The sequence below is a fragment of the Pipra filicauda genome, unplaced genomic scaffold, assembly GCF_003945595.2.
Source record: "Pipra filicauda isolate LSUMZ 115617 unplaced genomic scaffold, ASM394559v2 scaffold736_size123286_pilon, whole genome shotgun sequence".
In the NCBI taxonomy this organism is placed as follows: domain Eukaryota; kingdom Metazoa; phylum Chordata; class Aves; order Passeriformes; family Pipridae; genus Pipra; species Pipra filicauda.
Window position 1 is genome coordinate 102,825 of NW_024104905.1, and position 19,482 is coordinate 122,306.

Here is a 19,482-nt window from a genome sequence, read left to right on the forward strand (position 1 = left end):
CCCCTCCCTACAGGACACTCCCCCAAAAAACTTCGTGGGGGCCTTTTGTGTCTATTCCTGGTTGCTGATTCCTGCTGGGGACCTGAGGGAGCCTCTGCAATCCCATACATGGGACACAGTCTCCTCTGCAGAGCTTGACTCACTGCAGACTTTGCAGGGAAATCTGTACTGGCAGCCCGAGTATGTCAAGACCCCCCACGCTCCCCCCGGGATATTTGGGACGAGTTCCCCCTTCCCGGGCACCCGCGGGATGGGGGGCGATTGTTCTCCTGCTGTTGCTGTTTCTGCTCCACCCTGTCCCTGCCCTTCCTGCCGCTGTGGGGTGAGCGGAGCGGCCACGATGGGAAAGGGGCGAGAGGAGCAAAAAGAGCGGGTGGGACCCCCAAAGGGAGCGCGAGGGGCGGTGGGTCACCCCCAAAGGGAGCTGGGGGAGCGGGGTTTGGGGGGCCGATGGGGAAGGGGTGGGAGAGGGGGGCTGAGGGGAGGGGAGGGAGCGGGAGCGGGGTTGCCGTGGGGGTGCCTCGGTGTCCCCGTGCCTTGATCCCTGGAGAGCGGGGGAGGCTGGAGAGAGGGGGGAGCTGTGAGAGCCCCGAGAGCTGGAGAGGGGGGAGCTCGGGCCCCCTGTGCTGAGCCAGCGGTCGGGGCCGTGCTGTTGGTGCCAAATTGCCCCTGGTCAGGCTGAGCCTGTTGCCCGTAATCCGAAAGAAACACAAACCAACAGAGTGCCGGTTTATGCGGTGCTTTATTCGGGGCCCGGGAACCTGAGGACTAGCGTCCCAAGTCAGGATTCCAAAGACCCTCATTCTCAGTTCAGCTTTTATACACAAACAAGTTTACGTGCAGTTTCCACGGCAAAACAGTTACAGTTTCCACAGCAAACCAGGTGCAGTTACAAACAAGCTTATACTTCATACTGATAACAATTAATAATCATCTACCCTCATCATAAATCTGCTTAAGTTGTCTTATCCCTAGAAACTGTTTAACAGACCTTTACCACATCCTAGGTAACAAATCGTTATATACTGCTTGACTAGATCCTTTGATTATGGTTTCCACTTCACACAAACGAGGTTGCTACTTTGGAGTGTTGCTTTCTAGGCCTACTCTTCTACTAAGCCTTAGCTATTCTACTACTAATTTAAATTGCTTTGCAACATGTCCCCCCTTTTGAGCATTCTTCAGGCTTTGCTTGCAAGGATGCTCAAATACAGCAATCTTCAGGCTGTAGTTTCTTGGTAGGTAGGAGGTGATCCATCTTGCGGTGAGATTACTTCTTTTCTTGTTATAGCTTTCATGATGCGTCTCGTATGTTGACCTTCTTTTACAATCATTCCTAAAAGACACTTGTAAACAGTTATGGCTATGACAATAATTATTACAATCAGTATTCCGTACTGGATAACAGAAGATATCCATCCTGACACATGAAGACCTAGGGAGCTGAATAATTGTCCTATCCAATTGTGTTCTGCTTCTTTTTGCAGTTCATGAACATTTTTGTCAATTTGTTCTAATTGACTAATATCTTTCTCTACTTCCTGAGTGACATTTGGGATGTGCACACAACAATGCTCGTCCTTAGCATGCAGGTAGCCGCAAACTCCATGTTCCTTAAGTAATATTAGGTCTAATGCCATGCGGTTTTGTATGGTCATTCTAGAGGTGGCTTGTAATTGTAAATTTAGATCTTTAAATCCCTTCTTAGTGACTGCTGCTAACCTTTCAGTTTGTCCCATTAATTTAAACAACATTTCTCTGTTCCGATATGTTGAGATTGGTGCAAACAGAGACTCTAATGCCCATCCAAATTTAACTCTTGCTGATGGTTCATGCCAATCTCCCAACCCCAGGTCATCAATATCTTTACTAATTTCTCTTTTTCTTCGTGGTTGTATTTCTACTGATGTTAACTTATCCTGCTTCCAGAATGGACAGAGAGTAGGTATCCCTAGTGTGACAGGTACAACCGGACCATCTATTGGCATGTGGGTGGTCCACTGGCCATGTCCCATAACCCACACCAAATTTCCTGAGCTCCTAACTGTGGTGGTGCGGCAATCAATATTTTTCACAGATCCCTTAATAGTATGGTTATATCCTCGGCATTCACATCCTAACTGCAAGAGGGTCCTGACTGGTATTAGTCCTATCTCGTCATCTGGGGTATCACATGTATATATTCGAGTACAATTCCAATCCTCTTTTGTACGTGTTTCTGTCCTCCAATTATGATTTCCTCTATTTCCTGTAGAATAAGTTTGATTCTTTTTCCCTTTCCAGTGAATGCACCACTGTACCTTTCCAATATAACTATAAGTCTCTAGTAGGCTGGGTCCCCAAATTGTTTGCCACTCTTCCATGGTTGTAGAGCTAGTAATATTTTGACACACTTCTTGTTTTTCTCGTTTTCTTTGAACTTGTACTTTAAAACATGGGTATGTTACTGAACCTGAGATCAAACAATTCCCTTCTAACTTTCCAATTTTCCCACTTTCTACCCAACTAAAATATCCAGGCATTTGCTCACATTGTTTCTTAGTCATTTTGTTCTTGAGTAGACATGCATCTATCATTTCATTCCATGTTTTGGTCACAAATCTGCAATTCCATGTAGTATTCTTAAACACTTTAGGAATTTCTGGTACTGGAATTATTCCCCATGGGATTGGGTCTCCTGCAGCATGAGGCATAGGGAGACATGCAGTGATTTTTGTGACATTCTGTACTCTCCCAAAATCACGAATTAGGCCTACGACTAGGTTTTCTTGTTCTACTTCTCTATCTGGAATTTGCAGGTTACTTACTTGTCGGGTTATTCTTTCAGTCCTTACGTGGACGGCAGTAATTCCAGTATCCCACCAGTCATCTCTACTTATCCAGCAAGTATACTGGCCCTCATCTTCTCCTCTTTGTATTTCTTTGATTTTCAAAACTATTGTATCTGCTCTCTTCTCAATCTGATGTCTTTTTCCAATTTTCAAGTTTTGTCCCTTAAACCACCACCCATATTCAAAATACTGTCCTTCTGGAATTTTGCAGCTTAGAATCAGATCTCTTCCTTCCTGGGCCGAATAAACACTATGTTCTGGCCTAACTCTTACTCCTTGATGTGGTACGGCTACTGCTGTTCTTATCCCGTGATCTTTTTCTTCTCCACATGAGACTACACAAAGAAATGTACCTTCTGTCTTTCCTACTCTGGGATTAGAAATATTCAGCCACCCTTTACCTCCCTTACTATTTGACCACCAGCTAACTCCTTGACTTTGTGATTCCCAAGATTGATTTGCCATATTCAATTTCCACCACTTTACTTTAACTGATTTTCGGCAATCATCAAATTGGAAAGTACAATTGATTTTTAAGGGAGGACCATCCCACATGTCTGATTGTTTCCTAGGGGGTAGAACTCGCACTTTGGTCACCGTTTTCTGAGTCGTGTTTATTGTCTGTATTTCTATATGTCCATAATCAAAACTTTCCCAAATCCAAACTGCACACATATATGTCCCTTCCATGGCTTTAGACACTTTGGGTACCTGCAGAACGGTGTAACCTTTTTGTTGTGTAGCATCCCAAACTGTTGTCACTCCTTCTGTCATGATTTGGTCTTGATCTCTTCATCTCCACTTGACGTTAACATCTCTTGATTCAGCTCCCTGGTCATCAGAAAATAAACAAGTTAAATTCACATCAGTATGCTCTGGTACAAATAAATAAGGATCCGGGGTCTCAATTCTCACGGTGGTTTCTGCTAAACTTATCAACCCCAGGAACACTATGATCCTCAATGGTTGGCTCGAAATACCATCCTTGTGGGTGAGAGAGGTTCTACCGACCACGAGACTGGAACCTTCTTGACCCGAGTATAATGGATCCAGCTGTCGATTCCTTCGACCTTTACTGCCGTGTAGGTCGTCATTATCACCTGGCGAGGACCGTCCCATGTTTCTTTCAGCGGCTCTACCGACCAATTCTTCACATAGACTTGATCTCCTGGAGAGATGTCATGCACTGGATTCTCCAGAGGCAAAGGTCGATTCCACTGCAATGCTCCTCTGAGGGCTGTGAGAGTCTTGTTTAAAGATAACACATAGTTAAACACTGCTTGATCACCTACTATATGAGGATCCCCTTGGTAGGTAGCTGCATGATAGGGTTTGCCATACAATATCTCGTATGGACTTACTCCTATTCTCTCCCTCGGTTTGATCCTAATTCTCAACAGGGCAATGGATACTGCTTGGGGCCACGGAATCTTTGCCTCCTGACAGATTTTCTTCAATTGACCTTTCAATGTCTGATTCATCCTTTCAACTTGTCCACTAGACTGTGGTCTCCATGGTGTATGGAGATTCCATGTTATCCCTAATACAAACCGACACATCTTGTACTATCCCTGCTATAAAGTGCGGTCCTCGATCAGAGGACAGCCCTAGGGGAACTCCAAATCTTGGGATGATTTCTCTCAAGAGAGTTTTTACCACTTCCTTTGCCTGATTAGTCCTACAGGGAAAAGCCTCAGGCCATCCTGAAAAGGTGCAGACATATACTAACAAATACTTATAGGATTGGGCTTTTGGCAGCTCAGAAAAATCTACTTGCCAGTAATCTCCCGGTAACTGACCTATCTGTAATTTTCCCATCTGCACCTGCTTCCTGACTACTGGGTTATTCTTTATACACATAGGACACATTGCATTTACCCTTTTTGCCAGTGTTAACATCTGGTTTGAGAGAACCTCATTTTTCAAAAATTTTACCAATGCTTCTGCACCCCAGTGGCACTTGTTATGTTCTGTTTCAAGCACTGCTTTCATTATTCTGACAGGTAAAATCACTTGTCCTATGGGGGAAATATACCACCTTTTAACATTTTTCCTTGCATTTGTCATTTGAGCTAATTTCTCATCTTCCTGTGAATAATGTGGTTTTTCTTCCATATATGCTATTGCTGGATTATTTCGAACAGGCAAAAGAACCATCTGAGTCCATACTTCTCTTGCGGCCTGCTTAGCCGCTTGATCAGCCTGTCGATTACCTCGAAATTCTCGTCCGGGATCTCTCTGATGTCCTTTAACATGCATTATTGCCACTGCTGAGGGCTTGTGTATTGCCTCTAGCAATTGTAAAATTTCTTCCCGATGTTTAATCATTGTCCCTTGAGAAGTAAGAAGTCCTCTCTCTTTCCAGAGTGCTCCGTGAACATGAACTACCCCAAAAGCATATTTGGAGTCAGTCCATATGTTAACTCTCTTTCCTTGGCTTAATATTAAAGCTCTCACCAATGCCCATATTTCGGCCTTTTGTGCAGACGTACCTGGGGGTAGTGCATTTGCTTCTATCACTTCTTGTTCAGTGACCACTGCATACCCAGCATACCTGGTGCCGTTCTCCACAAAGCTAGATCCATCAGTGAACAATTCCCAGTCAGGATCTGCCAATGGCTCGTCCTTCAAGTCTCTTCTGCTCGCGTAGACTTGTTCAATGGTCTCTACACAGTCATGCTCCAGGATACCTTCTTCCTGTGTAGACCTAAGGAATTCTACTGGGTTGAGATGGTTAGTGATTTTCAGCTCAACATCATCTTGTTCTCTCAACAAAACTTGATACTGTAACATACGGCTAGATGAGAGCCAATGCCCCCCTTTTTGTTCTAAAACTGTTATGACCATGTGGGGCACATACACTACCATGTGTTTTCCCAGAGTCAATTTTCGTGCTTCTTGTATTAAAGTAACCGTCGCTGCCACAGCTCTGAGACACCCTGGCCATCCCCCACTTACTGCGTCTAGCCATTTGGAGAAATACCCAACCGGTCTTTTCCAGGATCCTAGACGCTGAGTGAGGACTCCTAGAGCCATTCGTTGTCTCTCGCAGACATAGAGCTGAAACTCCTTGGTTGGGTCCGGCAGTCCCAGGGCAGGTGCTTCCTGGAGGGCTCTTTTCAATTCCTGGAACGCTTTCTCTTGCTTCGTCCCCCAGGTCAGCTTGGGCTCCTTTACTGCTTCATATAAGAGTCTGGCAGTTAGTCCAAAGTTGGGAATCCACAGTCTGCACCACCCGGCCATCCCTAAAAAAGATCTTAGTTCTTGATTATTTCGGGGCACAGGGATAGCACATATTGCTTGAACCCTATTTGTTCCCAAGCGCCGGGTTCCTTGAGAGATTTCGCATCCCAGATAAATAACTTTTTGTTTTACTAGTTGTGCTTTTTCTTTTGAGACTCGGTAGCCTGCTTGCCCCAGCATGTTTAACAGTTCAATGGTTAATTGACGACAAAGTCCCTGTTCCTCAGCTCCCAAAAAGATGTCATCTACATACTGAAGTATTATATATGAAAAAGGAGATTCTTTTACCTGAGTAGTCTTCCATTCTTCAAGTTCCTTTGCTAACTGATTACCAAATATCGTGGGTGAGCATTTGAATCCTTGTGGTAATCGAGTCCAAGTAAGCTGTCGCTTCCGTCCAGTCTCTGGGTTCTCCCATTCAAAGGCAAAGATTTTCCAGCTTTCCCGTGCCAGTGGTATGCAGAAGAAGGCATCCTTTAGATCAATCACTGTAAACCACTGAAATCTCTCAGAAACAGATGTTAACAAGGTGTAAGGGTTAGCTACAACCGGGTGGATATCTTTTGTGATACGGTTTACTGCTCTCAAGTCTTGCACTAACCTATACTTACCATTTGGTTTTTTTATCGGAAAAATGGGAGTATTAAATTCTGACTCACATTCTTTTAATATTCCTAAAATTAAAAACTGTGTGATCATTGGAGCTATTCCTTTCCTGGCTTCTAAACTAATTGGGTATTGTTTCACTCTAACGGGTCGTGCTCCTTCTTTTAATTCTATTCTAACTGGGGTAGCAGCTTTGGATTTTCCAGGGACCCCTGTTTCCCATACCCAAGGCACTACAGCTTGTTCTATTTCCTGAGGTATCTCTTCTTTTTCTACTTCTTTCACAACAAAAATTTTTGCTAAGTTCTCTTCCGGAATTTCCAATTTGACTCTCCCTTTTTCAAATATAATTTTAGCTTGTAAGGCTGAAAGCAAATCTCTTCCTAGTAAACATTCAGGACTGTTAGGCATATACAAAAATTGATGGTCTAGCTCTTTTCCTTGAAATTTAATATCTAAGGGTCACAGAAACGCCTTTTCCTCTACCTGTCCTGAAACTCCTACCACCCATGCAGTTGAATCGCTTAGTGGCCCCATCAATTTATTCATTGCTGAAAAACTAGCTCCAGTATCTATTCTAAATTCCGTCGGCTTCCCCTCTACTTCTAAAACAACCTTTAAGTCTGAATCAAGCTGGCTTCGACTCCGATAATTCCCTAACATAAATGCTTGGGCGACACCTTGTGGCGTGCCCATATTAGCAGGGTTTTGCGAATTTGCAAAGCTTTGGGGGCTCCACGGATTCATTCCATTTCCAGCATTCAGTGGGCATTCGTTTTTCCAATGTCCTTGTCCTTTACAAAGAGCACACTGATTTGGTCCTATCCTACCACGTCCTCCCCCATATTGATTTCCAAATCCCGACTGGTTGTTAAATCCTCTACCCATTCCTCCCCTTCCCCTATTACCGTGACCTCTTCCTCTATGGCTACTGGCCCCATTGTTCCCTCCTGAAGCTTGCAGGAGTGCTAACAAGCTTGTCTGCTGCTTCTTAGTAGCCTCCTTTTCTCTATTATTATACACCTTCCATGCCACTCCTAATAATTTTTCCAAATCTCTTGTCTCTTCACCCTCCAACTTCTGAAGTTTTTTCCTAATGTCTTCTTGTGATTGTCCCATAAAAATCAATGCTAATTGCAATTTCCCTGATTCAACTTCAACATCCAAATCTGTATATTTCCAAGCTGTCTCTTTTAACCTCTCTAAAAAGGCTGAGGGAGATTCCCCCTTATCTTGCCTTACCGAGTATAACTTTGACCAGTTCAGCGTTTTTGGTATCCCACTTCGTACTCCCTCTACCAATAATTCTTGATAAATTCTTAACCTTTTATAATCTTTTTCTACATTCGGATCCCACTCGGGATCCTCCCGCGGCACAAAATCATTCACTGTTCCCCGCACCGCCCGGGGCAGAGTTCGAATTCTGTCTTTCGCTTTTTCCACCATCACCCTTAATACCATTTCCTTTTCTGTTGAATCCAGAATTGTATCTAACAATACTTGTAAATCATTCCAGTCTGGATTTTGAGTTTTTATAACCATTTTTATAATACGAGCTACCCGCTCCGGGTTTTCTCTATATGTTCCAGCTGACTGTTTCCAAATTAATAAATCACTAGGTGAAAAAGGAACTTTTACCATGACTTTTCCCCCATCCGCTCCAACTGCCTCCCGCAAAGGGGCCATTAATCTAGGGGGTGAGAGCGACACGTCTGCCTCCCTTCCCCCTCCCTGTCTCCTTTCTCTACTCCTTCCCCTTTCTTTCCGCCCCTTCCGAGTTCGTTCTGCTAGCGGAGTTCTATCAAAATCACATCCTCGTCCTTTTGTTTCTTCCTCATCCGAGGACGATTCTAACGGGGGCATGGAGGGTGACCGTGCCCTCACACGTGAAGGGAGATTATCTCCCGGGGGCGCACCTGGAGTTCTACCGGGGGAGACTAACAAAGACACATCCTCCTCTGGTTCTGGAAACCGTATTTTCCGCTCATATTTATCATCCAATCCTATCAATATACTCCGCTCTTGACATTTTTTGCATTTATCATCCTCCAGTTCCAGTTCTTTCAATACTAAGATACCACATTCCTTTTGCCATTCAGTGTTATGTTCTAAATAATAAAACAAATCTAGGTACGGTATTTCATCCCACTTCTCATTCTCTCGTAAATATCGCATCAAAGGGGTTATAATTTCCAAAGTCAATGAACCATTTCTAGGCCACTGCATTCCTTCTGTCTCATATTGAGGCCATACATTATTACAATAATCAATCAATTGTTTCCTGCTTAACTCTTGTCCAAAATTTCCTTCCTTCCAATGTTTTAACAAGCAACCAAGTGGAGAATCGCTAGGGATATCTTTTTCTGCACAAGATAGTGCTCTAAAGGTTTTAAACGGCATCATACTGACTCACACACACCACAATCTGAATTCATCAAATTCACATTAACACAACGATACAAAACAATACGTTTAACGACCAGCGCGACAACACAACAATATAAACCAATAACATATTCCAAAACCAAAACCAGAACCAAAACCAACTCGCCAATTCTCCCTCTGAGTGGCGAGTGCTGGTACAGCGCGGCTTTCGCTACGTCTTACGACCAGCGCCTAGGCTTCCCAACCGAGGTACCTTTAGCCCAACCCAGCGGGAAACTCACGGTCCCGTCTTATAGGCAGGCTTCCAACCAACAAACCTAAAGGAATAAAGCACCTCCGGGCTTACCTGGATGGTTGTCCGGCGGGCGCGGGGTCGGGCACGGGTCGATGTCTCCCCAGAAATCACCTGGTTGCCGGCGTGGAGTAGATCAGCGCGTGAGCCGCCCCAGCTACCCCCGGAGTCCCACCTGGTGTCGCCAGAAAACTGTTGCCCGTAATCCGAAAGAAACACAAACCAACAGAGTGCCGGTTTATGCGGTGCTTTATTCGGGGCCCGGGAACCTGAGGACTAGCGTCCCAAGTCAGGATTCCAAAGACCCTCATTTTCAGTTCAGCTTTTATACACAAACAAGTTTTACGTGCAGTTTCCACGGCAAAACAGTTACAGTTTCCACAGCAAACCAGGTGCAGTTACAAACAAGCTTATACTTCATACTGATAACAATTAATAATCATCTACCCTCATCATAAATCTGCTTAAGTTGTCTTATCCCTAGAAACTGTTTAACAGACCTTTACCACATCCTAGGTAACAAATCGTTATATACTGCTTGACTAGATCCTTTGATTATGGTTTCCACTTCACACAAACGAGGTTGCTACTTTGGAGTGTTGCTTTCTAGGCCTACTCTTCTACTAAGCCTTAGCTATTCTACTACTAATTTAAATTGCTTTGCAACAAGCCCAGAGCCCGCCCACGTGTCAGGGGGCCCGATCCGCTCCCTGTTCTCGTTGCCCTGGGGCAGCCTCTGGTGTCCCCCCGCCCGTGGGGCTGTTTGGGTGCCTGGGGCACAGCCGACCTTTGTGCAGGGCTGTGCCCTCGGGGGCTGTTGGGGGTGGGCGGGAGGTGTTTTTTGGGGGTGCTGGGCTGGGTTGGGGGCAGAGCCCTGGCAGGGGGCGGGGGGATGCGGGTCCCCCCCACGATGGGGGTTGGTGTTGCTGGGTCAGGCCCCGCCGGCTCCATTGTCAGCCCGGTGCTGATGGGGGGGACACAGCGGGTTTGGGGCCCCCCAGGAGTGCTGGGGGTGGGTGTGGAGCCCGGGAGCTGCCGAGTGTGGAGGGCGGAGCGGGGCGATGCCAGAGCTGGGGGACCCCCAGCAGCCTGGAGGGGGGAGCACGGAGAGGGAGGAGCCCCGGGACCCCCAGGAGCCTGAAACGGGGAGCACGGAGAAGGGGAAGCCTGGACAGTGGGGACCCCTGGGATCCCTGGGACAACAAGGTGGAGAACCTGGAGAGGGGGAATGTCTGGGAACGTGACCCCTCGAAGGCGAGAGTCAGAGGAGAAGGGACCCTTGGGACCCCAGACACTCCCAGCATCCCTAAGGGGGACCCCCAACATCCCAGACAGGGGAGACCCTCCAACCCCAGAGGGGAGAGACCAGACAGGGGGAACTTCTGGGAGAGATTTTTTTTGGCTAATCTTCATATTTTTGGAGTATATTTCATCTGAATCTCAAGTTTTTGCAGTTTGAGGGTGTGGGGCTCTTCTTGCTATTTCTGAGGGGGTTTTTGCCTGAATCTCGGTGGTTTGGGTTTTTATGGGCTGAATCTTGGTGTTTGGGAGGTTTTTATGGTCACAGGATGCCCGGTGAGTTCTAAAGATGGACTTGGGCAGGAGGAACCCCCAAGCCAACACACTCAGCCCTTGTTTTCCCCCCCATCAGGATTTGTCCTTCCCAAAGCTTGGGCAGATGAAGGAGGCTGCGAGGAAGAGGAAGATGCCTTGGGCCCCCCAGGCAGGTGAGGAGGAAGTCAGTGTCCCTTTGGGCGGGTGTTGTGCTGGCTCTGTCAGCCGAGCATGGCCCCGGCTGCAGGACAACCCCGCTGGCGCCGCCGTCCTGCCGGGGCCGGAGTTGGGGGGATGTCCTTGGCCTTCCCTGTGGGCCGGAGGCAAATCCCCTGCCTGTCCTTCTTGCTTCCTGCCCCAGGCCCCGAGGTGAGGACGGAGAGCCCGGAGGACAAATCCCCCCGTGAGACCCTGGTGGGAGAGGCCGTTTTGAAGGGCTCCCCGGCGCAGGAAGGCAGCGGGGAGGAAAAGGGCCGGAGATCCCCCCGCAGGAGGGGCTGCAAAGCCAGCCCAGGGTGCTCTGAGGAGGAAAGAGCCAGCCTGTGCCGGGAAGGTGGCTGGAGCTTGAGCCAGAGCTCTGACCTGATGGTCCCTGATCCGCCTCCCAGCAGGGAGAAGCCCTTCAGGTGCTTGGAATGTGGGAAGAGCTTCAGGAAGAGCACCAAACTAATCCGACAGCAGCACATCCACACTGGGGAACGGCCCTACACGTGTAGGGAATGTGGGAAGAGCTTCAGGGACAGCTCCACCCTCATCCGACACCAGCACATCCACAGTGGGGAACGGCCCTACACGTGTGGGGAGTGTGGGAAGAGCTTCAGGGACAGCTCCCACCTCTGCACCCACCATCACATCCACAGTGGGGAACGGCCCTACACATGTAGGGAATGTGGGAAGAGCTTCAGGGACAGCTCCACCCTGATCCGACACCAGCACATCCACAGTGGGGAATGGCCCTACACATGTAGGGAGTGTGGGAAGAGCTGCAGGGACAGCTCCACCCTGATCCGACACCATCACATCCACAGTGGGGAACGGCCCTACACGTGTGGGGAGTGTGGGAAGAGCTTCAGGGACAACTCCACCCTGATCCGACACCATCACATCCACAGTGGGGAACGGCCCTACACGTGTAGGGAATGTGGGAAGAGCTTCAGGGACAGCTCCACCCTGATCCGACACCAGCGCATCCACAGTGGGGAACGGCCCTACACATGTGGGGAGTGTGGGAAGAGGTTTCAGCGCAGTGGGAATCTCCTCAGGCATGAGCAGACACACACGTATGAGAGGCCCTTCCGCTGCACCGACTGCGGGAAGGGCTTTAAGCGGAACTCCAACCTCATCATCCACCAGCGGACGCACAGGGATGAGAGGCCCTTCCACTGCACCGACTGCGGGAAGGGCTTCAACCGGAACTCCCACCTCATCACCCACCGACGCATCCACAGCGGGGAAAGGCCCTACAAGTGTGGGGAGTGTGGGAAGAGCTTCACCCGGAGCTCTAACTTGACCAAACACCAACGGACCCACCAGTAAGGGGAACCCTACGAGTGCCCCGACTGCGGGAAGAGCTTCGGCCGCTGCTTCCACCCCGAATGAAGCCCCTGATGGTGAAGCAACCCCTGGAGTGCAGTGACTGTCAGTCCATCCCTTTCGACCACAAAGGGCCAGTCCCCTTTCCCAGGGGCAGCTTCTTCCAACAGAACCCTTCCTGGGGGGTGTGTGGAGATTCCTGCCATGGCTGGGGACCCCCAAAGGTCACTAATGGACGTTGAGAGCAGAGATCTCCCCACCAGTGTTGGTCTGGGGGAGTTCCAGCCATCTCTAATTAAGAATTATTGCTTTTGTGCCAGTTTGAGTAGAATTGCTTCAACAATTGCTTTAGTGTAGAGCACTGTCCTGTCTTATCCTGTACTCCTGGTAGTTTTAGTGTTTGTATTGTGCAGTAAATAATTCTGATGAAGATCTTTTGTCTGATCATTTGTAACCCTAAGTAAGTTCATTTCTATCAGTAGTTCTGATTTGCCATCATTAAAAGCTGGGGGACAAAAGTGGTTCAGTCACAGCTCTGTAATTCCTCTAAACTGAAACTGTTGGTATGATGCAAGGCTGAGATTGGATCCAGCAGCCCCCAGCACCCCACAGGAAGTTGGGAGCTCAGGGGGGCCACCCCCTGTGCCAACCCCCCTGTGCCCAAAGACCCCCATGGGACCGTTGGACCCACCAGCCCACCTTCCCTTTTCCACCCTTCTCCCTGTTCCTTCCACTTTCCCATTGTCCCCTCAATCCCCGTTTTCCTCCCGACCAGTTTTGGGCTCCCAACCCCCACTTTTTACCCCCTTTCCTTTGGTTGTTGAAGGATAAAATGAGGCTGCACACACAGAGTTCCATTTCAGGACTGGTTTGTCGACACTTTTCTGTGTCCCCTTTTATTCCTCTTCTCTCGTGAGCAGCACTCAGTGTTTGTCTTTTAGTCCATCAGAATTCCCAGCATGGCCCCAAAGCAGTGCCCTGATCCCACACATTCCCCTCCCCTCACGTGCTGGCTGTTCAGCCACCAGAGAACAACACAGGCTGGTCATGGAGGCTGGTTAAAGAGCATTTCCACTTGGAGAAACAACCTTCTGTCTCTCCAAGCACTCAGCCAAGGTCCATCCTCCCTTTGCATTCCCATGAACTCAGGGCAGGTGCAGAGTGACTCCTCTTGGTCCCACCTCTGCCCCTGTTTTGTTTGGACACGCAGAGTTCACGGCCAAGAGGGCCAGGACCCGGGCTCCTTGTCTTGGGGCTTCTCCCATGTGCTCCCAGAGGACTTGGAATACTGAAACCAGGCAGATTCTGAACCCCTGCTCCTGGTGCTGCCACAGTGCCCATACACTGGCCCTGCAGGCATGGCCTGCACTGAATGGCCAGTGCAGCAGGAGCCGTGGCTGCGGCAGGAGCCGGGATTGCTGAGAGATGATCCAAGCAATCAGCCCTCCCCTGAGGATTTCTGCATTTCACAGTTGCCTTCATTCACTGTATCCTGCATCATCCTCCCGGCTTCTGCTTCCCTGGGAGGCCCAGTTTGGCTCTTCTGCCCACGGGAATTATGAATGATAAATGGAGGGTAGGCACGTTTTGATCTGTGATACAACTAAAATAACAAGGATTACTTACAGGGGTGTTACAGGGCCCCTCGCCTCTCCGGTGCCACACGCAGAGCCCAGTCGGGGCTTGGTTACAGGGATTCAGGGAGAGGTCCCAGGTTGGACTCGATGATCTTGGAGCTCTTTTGCAACCTTCCTGATTCTGGGATTCTTTTCCCGTTGGAGCTGCAGCACGTTGGCTTTCCCAGGGCAGCTTCCTTTAGGACAGCCTTGCTGAGAGCTTTGCAGCTGATGGCACAGGGATCTGTGAGGAGCAGCCCAGAGCAGCTGCTGCCTTAGGTGGGGGTGGCCGAGGGGAAGCCCTCCTGTGTCACCCCAGGCTGTTGCAGGCAGGCAGTGCTGGGGAGGAACACACTGCAGCCTGGCCCCAGGGAGTGACCTCTGGGAGATGAGACTTTTGGGGAGAAATTGTTCCCTGGGAGGGAGTTGAGGCCCTGGGCCAGGTTGCCCAGAGAAGCTGTGGCTGCCCCACCGTGGGAAGTGTCCAAGGCCGGGTTGGACGGGGTTGGAGCCAGCTGGTGTGGTGGAAGGTGTCCCTGCCCAGGTGTTCTGATCCCATTAGGGAGAGATGCCTCAGCCCGAATTAAGGTGTAAATGAGACCATTTGCCCAAAACAGGCGGATTTTATTTAATGCAGATTTTATTTAACACAGATTTTATTTAACAATAAATGTGAGTTAAAGAGATAGGTAGAGGGAATGGGTAATTAAATGGAATCTACAGGAAATCTTCCTAATCTTATGTCTTGTCTTGTCTCTTAATTCCTATAGTCTAACTGTAAACATCTATCTCTGTGCCCTAGAAATATAGTAATTATTATAATATGTAAATATAGTATATCTATCTTATGTAACTCTATCTTCGAAGTAAATCTACAATAGTCTATCTAAATATTATAACTACATGTTATAATAATTATTAATTAAATTACTTAATTACTTAACTAGCCTAATTAATTAATTAAAGTAGTTAATTAAGGCATATTTTGTTTGTTTGGCAAAAATCGTGTATGTTGTTATCCTGCAGGGAGTTCCTGGGAGCAAAATGTCCTGTCTTGTTCATTCCCTGCAGGAGCAGTCAGGCATTGGAATCAGTGTCTCAGGTGGGTGGTGGTGTCAGTGTCTGTGTTGGAAGCACTGCAGAGGTGTCCGGGCCCGCCTGGCGCTGGAGCGGGGCCTAATCCTGGGGCTGTCCCGCCGTGCAGGAGCGGAACAGCCTGCGCAGAGCCCCGAGCGCCCGCCTGAAGCGGGAGAGACGTTTGGGGGGGACAGGCAGCTGCCTGCTGAGGGCCTGGGCCTCCAGCAGGGGAGGCGAGGGGCTGGGGGGGCAGCAGGGGCTGCGTGGGGCAGGGACCGGGCTCTGTGTCCCTGCCCGTGGCACCTGCTCGTCGAAGGCAGGAGAAGCTTCAGTCCCCCCGGGGGACAGGGCTTCCAGCTGGGGAGGTGAGGCGCAGAGCGGCACTTGTGTGCACAGGGCAGGTACCCGGCGCTCAGCCCATGCCTGGCGAGGGACGGGCACTGGGAGCCCCTCTGCTGCAAGAATTCTCAGCCTGTCTTCTGTGCCTTGTCCTTCCTTGGGACAGCTCCAGCACGCTCAGTTCTTCCCACTCGTCCTCCTCCGGGAGCAAGGGCTTGACCCCAAGCTGGGGACGCTCATGTGTTCCCCGTCCGCCAGTGCCAGCTCTCTGTCGCTGTCATCTTCCCATCGGGACAGCCAGGAGGGTGTGTAGTCTTCCCAGTCGGACACTTCTTGGTAGCTCTTCGCTCCATGGGACAGCTCTTCCTCGCCGTATTCTTCCCAGTCAGACACTTGGCCTCTACTCTCTTCTCCTTGGGACTGCTCTTCCTTAATGTTTTCTTCCCAGTCGGACACATCTTGGTAGCTCTTCACTTCTCCTTGGGGCTCCTCTTCCTCGCTGTGTTCTTCCCAGTCAGACAATTCCTGGTAGCTCTTGACTTCTCCAGGGGACAGCTCCTGCTCAGTGCAGTCTTCCCCCGGGACACTTCTTGGTATGTGTTGATGTTTCTTGGGACAACTCTTGGTCTCCCTCATCTCCCCACTGGGAAATGTCTTGGTCAGCGTAGTATTTCCAGCCTATGCCCTCCCCAGGGAAGGGCCCCTCGTCAGTGTCTTGCACTGCCAGGACTGAGTCCCCTCCTGCTCCCTCCTCCTGCTCGCTGAGGGCCTGGGCTTTCACCTGGGAAGGTGAGGGGCTGCTGGGGGAGCAGGGGCTTTGTGGGGCAGGGACTGGGCTCTCTGTCCTTTCTGCTGGAACTGTTGTTACTGTGTCTGTATCCATGGTTTGTTCCAGGTTTCTCTGTTCCTCCAGCTCCTGGCCAGATCCCTGGATCTCAAGCTCAGGCTCGCTCAGGATCTCACGGGTGATGGACTGGTCTGTGTCCAGCAGGGCCTTGCTGCCCTCTGAGGGGCTGTGTGGGGCAGGGACCGGGCTCTCTGTCCTTTCTGCTGGAATTGTTATCATTTTTGTAGCCGTGCTTTGTTCTGGGACCCTCTGTTCCTCCGGCCAGCAGCTGAGCACACGCTCAGCCTTCCTCATGATCTCCCTGAAGAGGCAAAAGACCATGTCCAGCAGATCCTGGGTGCTGTCTGGGGGGCTCTGCGGGGCAGGGACTGGGCTCTCTGTCCTTTCTGCTGTAAGTAATGGCACCATTTCTGTAGCCGTAGTTTGTTCCAGCTCTCTCTGTTCCTCCAGCTCCTGACTGGATCCCTCGATCACAGGCTCAACCTTCCTCATGATCTCCCATGTGATGGACTGCTTTGTGTCCAGCAGGGCCTCACTGCCCTCTGAGGGGCTGTGCGAGGCAGACACGGGGCTCTCTGACTCTGGTGCTCTTACGGTTTCTTGCATTTCTGCATTCCTGGTTTGTTCCAGGTCTCTCTGTTCCTCTGGCTCCTAGATGGATCCCTGGATCACAAGCTCAGCCTTCCTCACGATCCCACATGTGATTGTCCTAGTTAGGACAGCTGAGACCAGTTCACCATGGTATGGGTGTAACCCAAAACTGTGTATTCTATAGCCTTCCATGCCATTTCCCAGAAACTGTTAGCAGTAGAGGCCTGTAGATGTTCCTGTCCTCATACCCTTTTATGGAATTCCCCGCTCTGAGGGAAGGACTGAGGGAAGCATTCCTGCCTGAACTGGAGAATATATAAACTTGGAGTTTTGGAACCTTTTTACCACTCATGGGATCCAGAGGAGGACTGCAGCTCACCGCTCTGGGCCAGACTGAGACCACCCCCCTCAACTGGACTGCAATCACCACTTTGACCAGACTGCAACAGCTCTCCCACCAGCAGGTTTTTCCGCTCTCCCTTTACTTTGGACTCAGGGGGGCCCGGGGAACACTGTTTTGTTCATGTCCCAGGGTGCTGGGTTGTACATTTGGGTTTTTGTGGATTGAAGCCGGTTGTTTCTCTGTATAATCATACTTGTGTTATTTTATTAAATTGTTATTCCGACTTATGGTCTCTCTTTTGAGTTGAGTTCATTTCCCCTGCTGATTTACTTTTAAACCAGCACAGTGATGTACTGCTTTGTGTCCAGCAGGGCCTCGCTGCCCTCTGAGGGGCTGTGTGGGGCAGGGACCGGGCTCTGTGTCCCTGCCCATGGCACCTGCTCTCCAAAGGCTGGAGAACCTTCCGCCTCTTCCTCAACAGAGGCAGAGGCCCCTGGGGCTCCTCCTCCTCAGCAGCTCCGGCCGGGGCAGCACCTGCCGGCTCGGTGTCCGTGGCACTCACCGGGGCAGGAGCTGGACTGGGCAGGTCACGGGCTGCCTCTGCTGCCACCTCTGTGCCCACACTGCTGGCAGAGCCGGACCCCTCCTGGGGAACAATCTGGGGGTCCCCAGCATTCAGCAGGCGCCAGGGTTTGTCCCAGATGCTGTAACCGACATCATCTCCCCACTGGGACAGCTTTTTCTCACTCCTGTCTTCCCTTTGGGGCAGCTCTTGGGCACTGTAGTCTTCTTCCTGAGATTGCTCCTTGTCTGCCTTGTCTCTCACTTGGGAGAGCTCTGGGTCTCTCTTGTCTTTCCATTGGGACGGTCCATGCCCTTGCACATCTTCTTCCCACTGAGGCAGGTCATGGTATCTCTCACCTTCCCACTGGGACAGCTCTGGGACTGCCACATCTCCCCATTAGGAAAGTTCTTGGCCTCTCAAATCTCCCCATTGGGACAGCTCTTGATAGGTCTCTTCTTCTTCCCTTTGGGACACCTCTTGCACTGTCACATGTTCTTCCCATCGGGTCAGCTCCTGGTATCTCACACCATCTTCTTCCCATTCGTACAGCTTCTGGCGTCTCACAGGTTCTTCCCGTTGGTACAGCTCTGGGTGTCTCCCATCCCGCCATTGGGAGAGTTCTCGGACTCTCCCATCTCCTTCAAATTCGTAGAGCTCTCGGTGTCTTCTGGCTCCCCGTTGGGAACGTTGTTGGACTCTCACTTCTTCTTCCCATGGGTAGAGCTCTTGGGGTGTCACGTCTTCTTCCCACGCGGCAACATCTGCGCATTGGGAAAGGTCTGGATGGGTGTCGTATTTCCAGTCGTCGTCCACGTGGGCAAAGGCCCCCTCCTCAGTCTGATAGAGAATTGTGTCTTCTTCAAGCTGACGCCCAGCCCAAAGAGCTCAGCAGCCTCAGCACAGCAGGATGTTAAACGCTGCAGAGCTGCCACTGTGTGAGCCACGAGGGCGGCGGCGGCAGCGTAAAGCAGCTCCTGGACAAGATGGTTTAAGGTCTTGGTGTGGGCCTTCAGTCGCCTTAGGTTGAAAAGGCTTCCAGGGGTACGATATGGGATGTAGATCCCACCTTCTTCATCGAGGTCTGCCGTGGCCCTTTGGAGCATCCTGCTGACAAAGATTGTGAACAGGGTTGGTGCGAGAACGCTGCCTTGTTTCCCACCATTGGATATTAGAAAGGGCTCAGAGAGTGCATTGCCATATCTGACTTGGCCGTGCTGATCCTCATGGAGTGAGATGATCATTTTAAGGGACTTGGGGGGACAATGTAAATGTTCCAAAATCTGCCACAGACCTTTTTTGCTCACAGGATCGAAAGCCTTGGTGAGCTCAACAAAGGTTCCAGAGAGACCTTTGTTCTGTTCCCTGCACTTCTCTTGCAAGAACAAACCCCATGTCTGTGGTCCCCCTGTTGGCTCTGAAACCACCTTGGACAGGCCTCTTTGGACACCTGGCCTCAAATTCTATAGCAGGTTTTATGCTATGGATGGCAAGCACTGAACTGATATTTGCCAAAAAAGGACCAAATAATCTTTTCCCAGAGACAGATTCTCTTTTGTCACTGATCTTCTTGCTTATTCCAAGAAAGACTGCACCACCTAAGCTACCAAGACAAGCCATGAATCACAGAATCCTAGCAAAAATCAAGAACTAACAGCAAAGA

At 49.9% G+C, this 19,482-nt stretch overlaps 2 protein-coding genes across 2 annotated transcripts; one reads left to right on the forward strand and one right to left on the reverse strand.

The window, feature by feature from the left end:
• The first annotated feature begins 11,496 nt into the window (after positions 1-11,496).
• Positions 11,497-12,498, forward strand: LOC113997418 (zinc finger protein 551-like). The gene has a single exon (XM_027739240.2). It carries the CDS (start codon positions 11,497-11,499, stop codon positions 12,445-12,447), a length of 951 nt encoding a protein of 316 aa, XP_027595041.1. The 3' UTR covers positions 12,448-12,498.
• Positions 12,499-15,009: 2,511 nt separating this feature from the next.
• Positions 15,010-18,166, reverse strand: LOC113997419 (muscle M-line assembly protein unc-89-like). The gene is given in 4 exon segments (XM_039389527.1): positions 15,010-16,049; positions 16,051-16,974; positions 17,820-17,961; positions 18,084-18,166. Coding segments are annotated over 4 exon segments (1,545 nt in total). The 3' UTR covers positions 15,010-15,653.
• Positions 18,167-19,482: the final 1,316 nt, after the last annotated feature.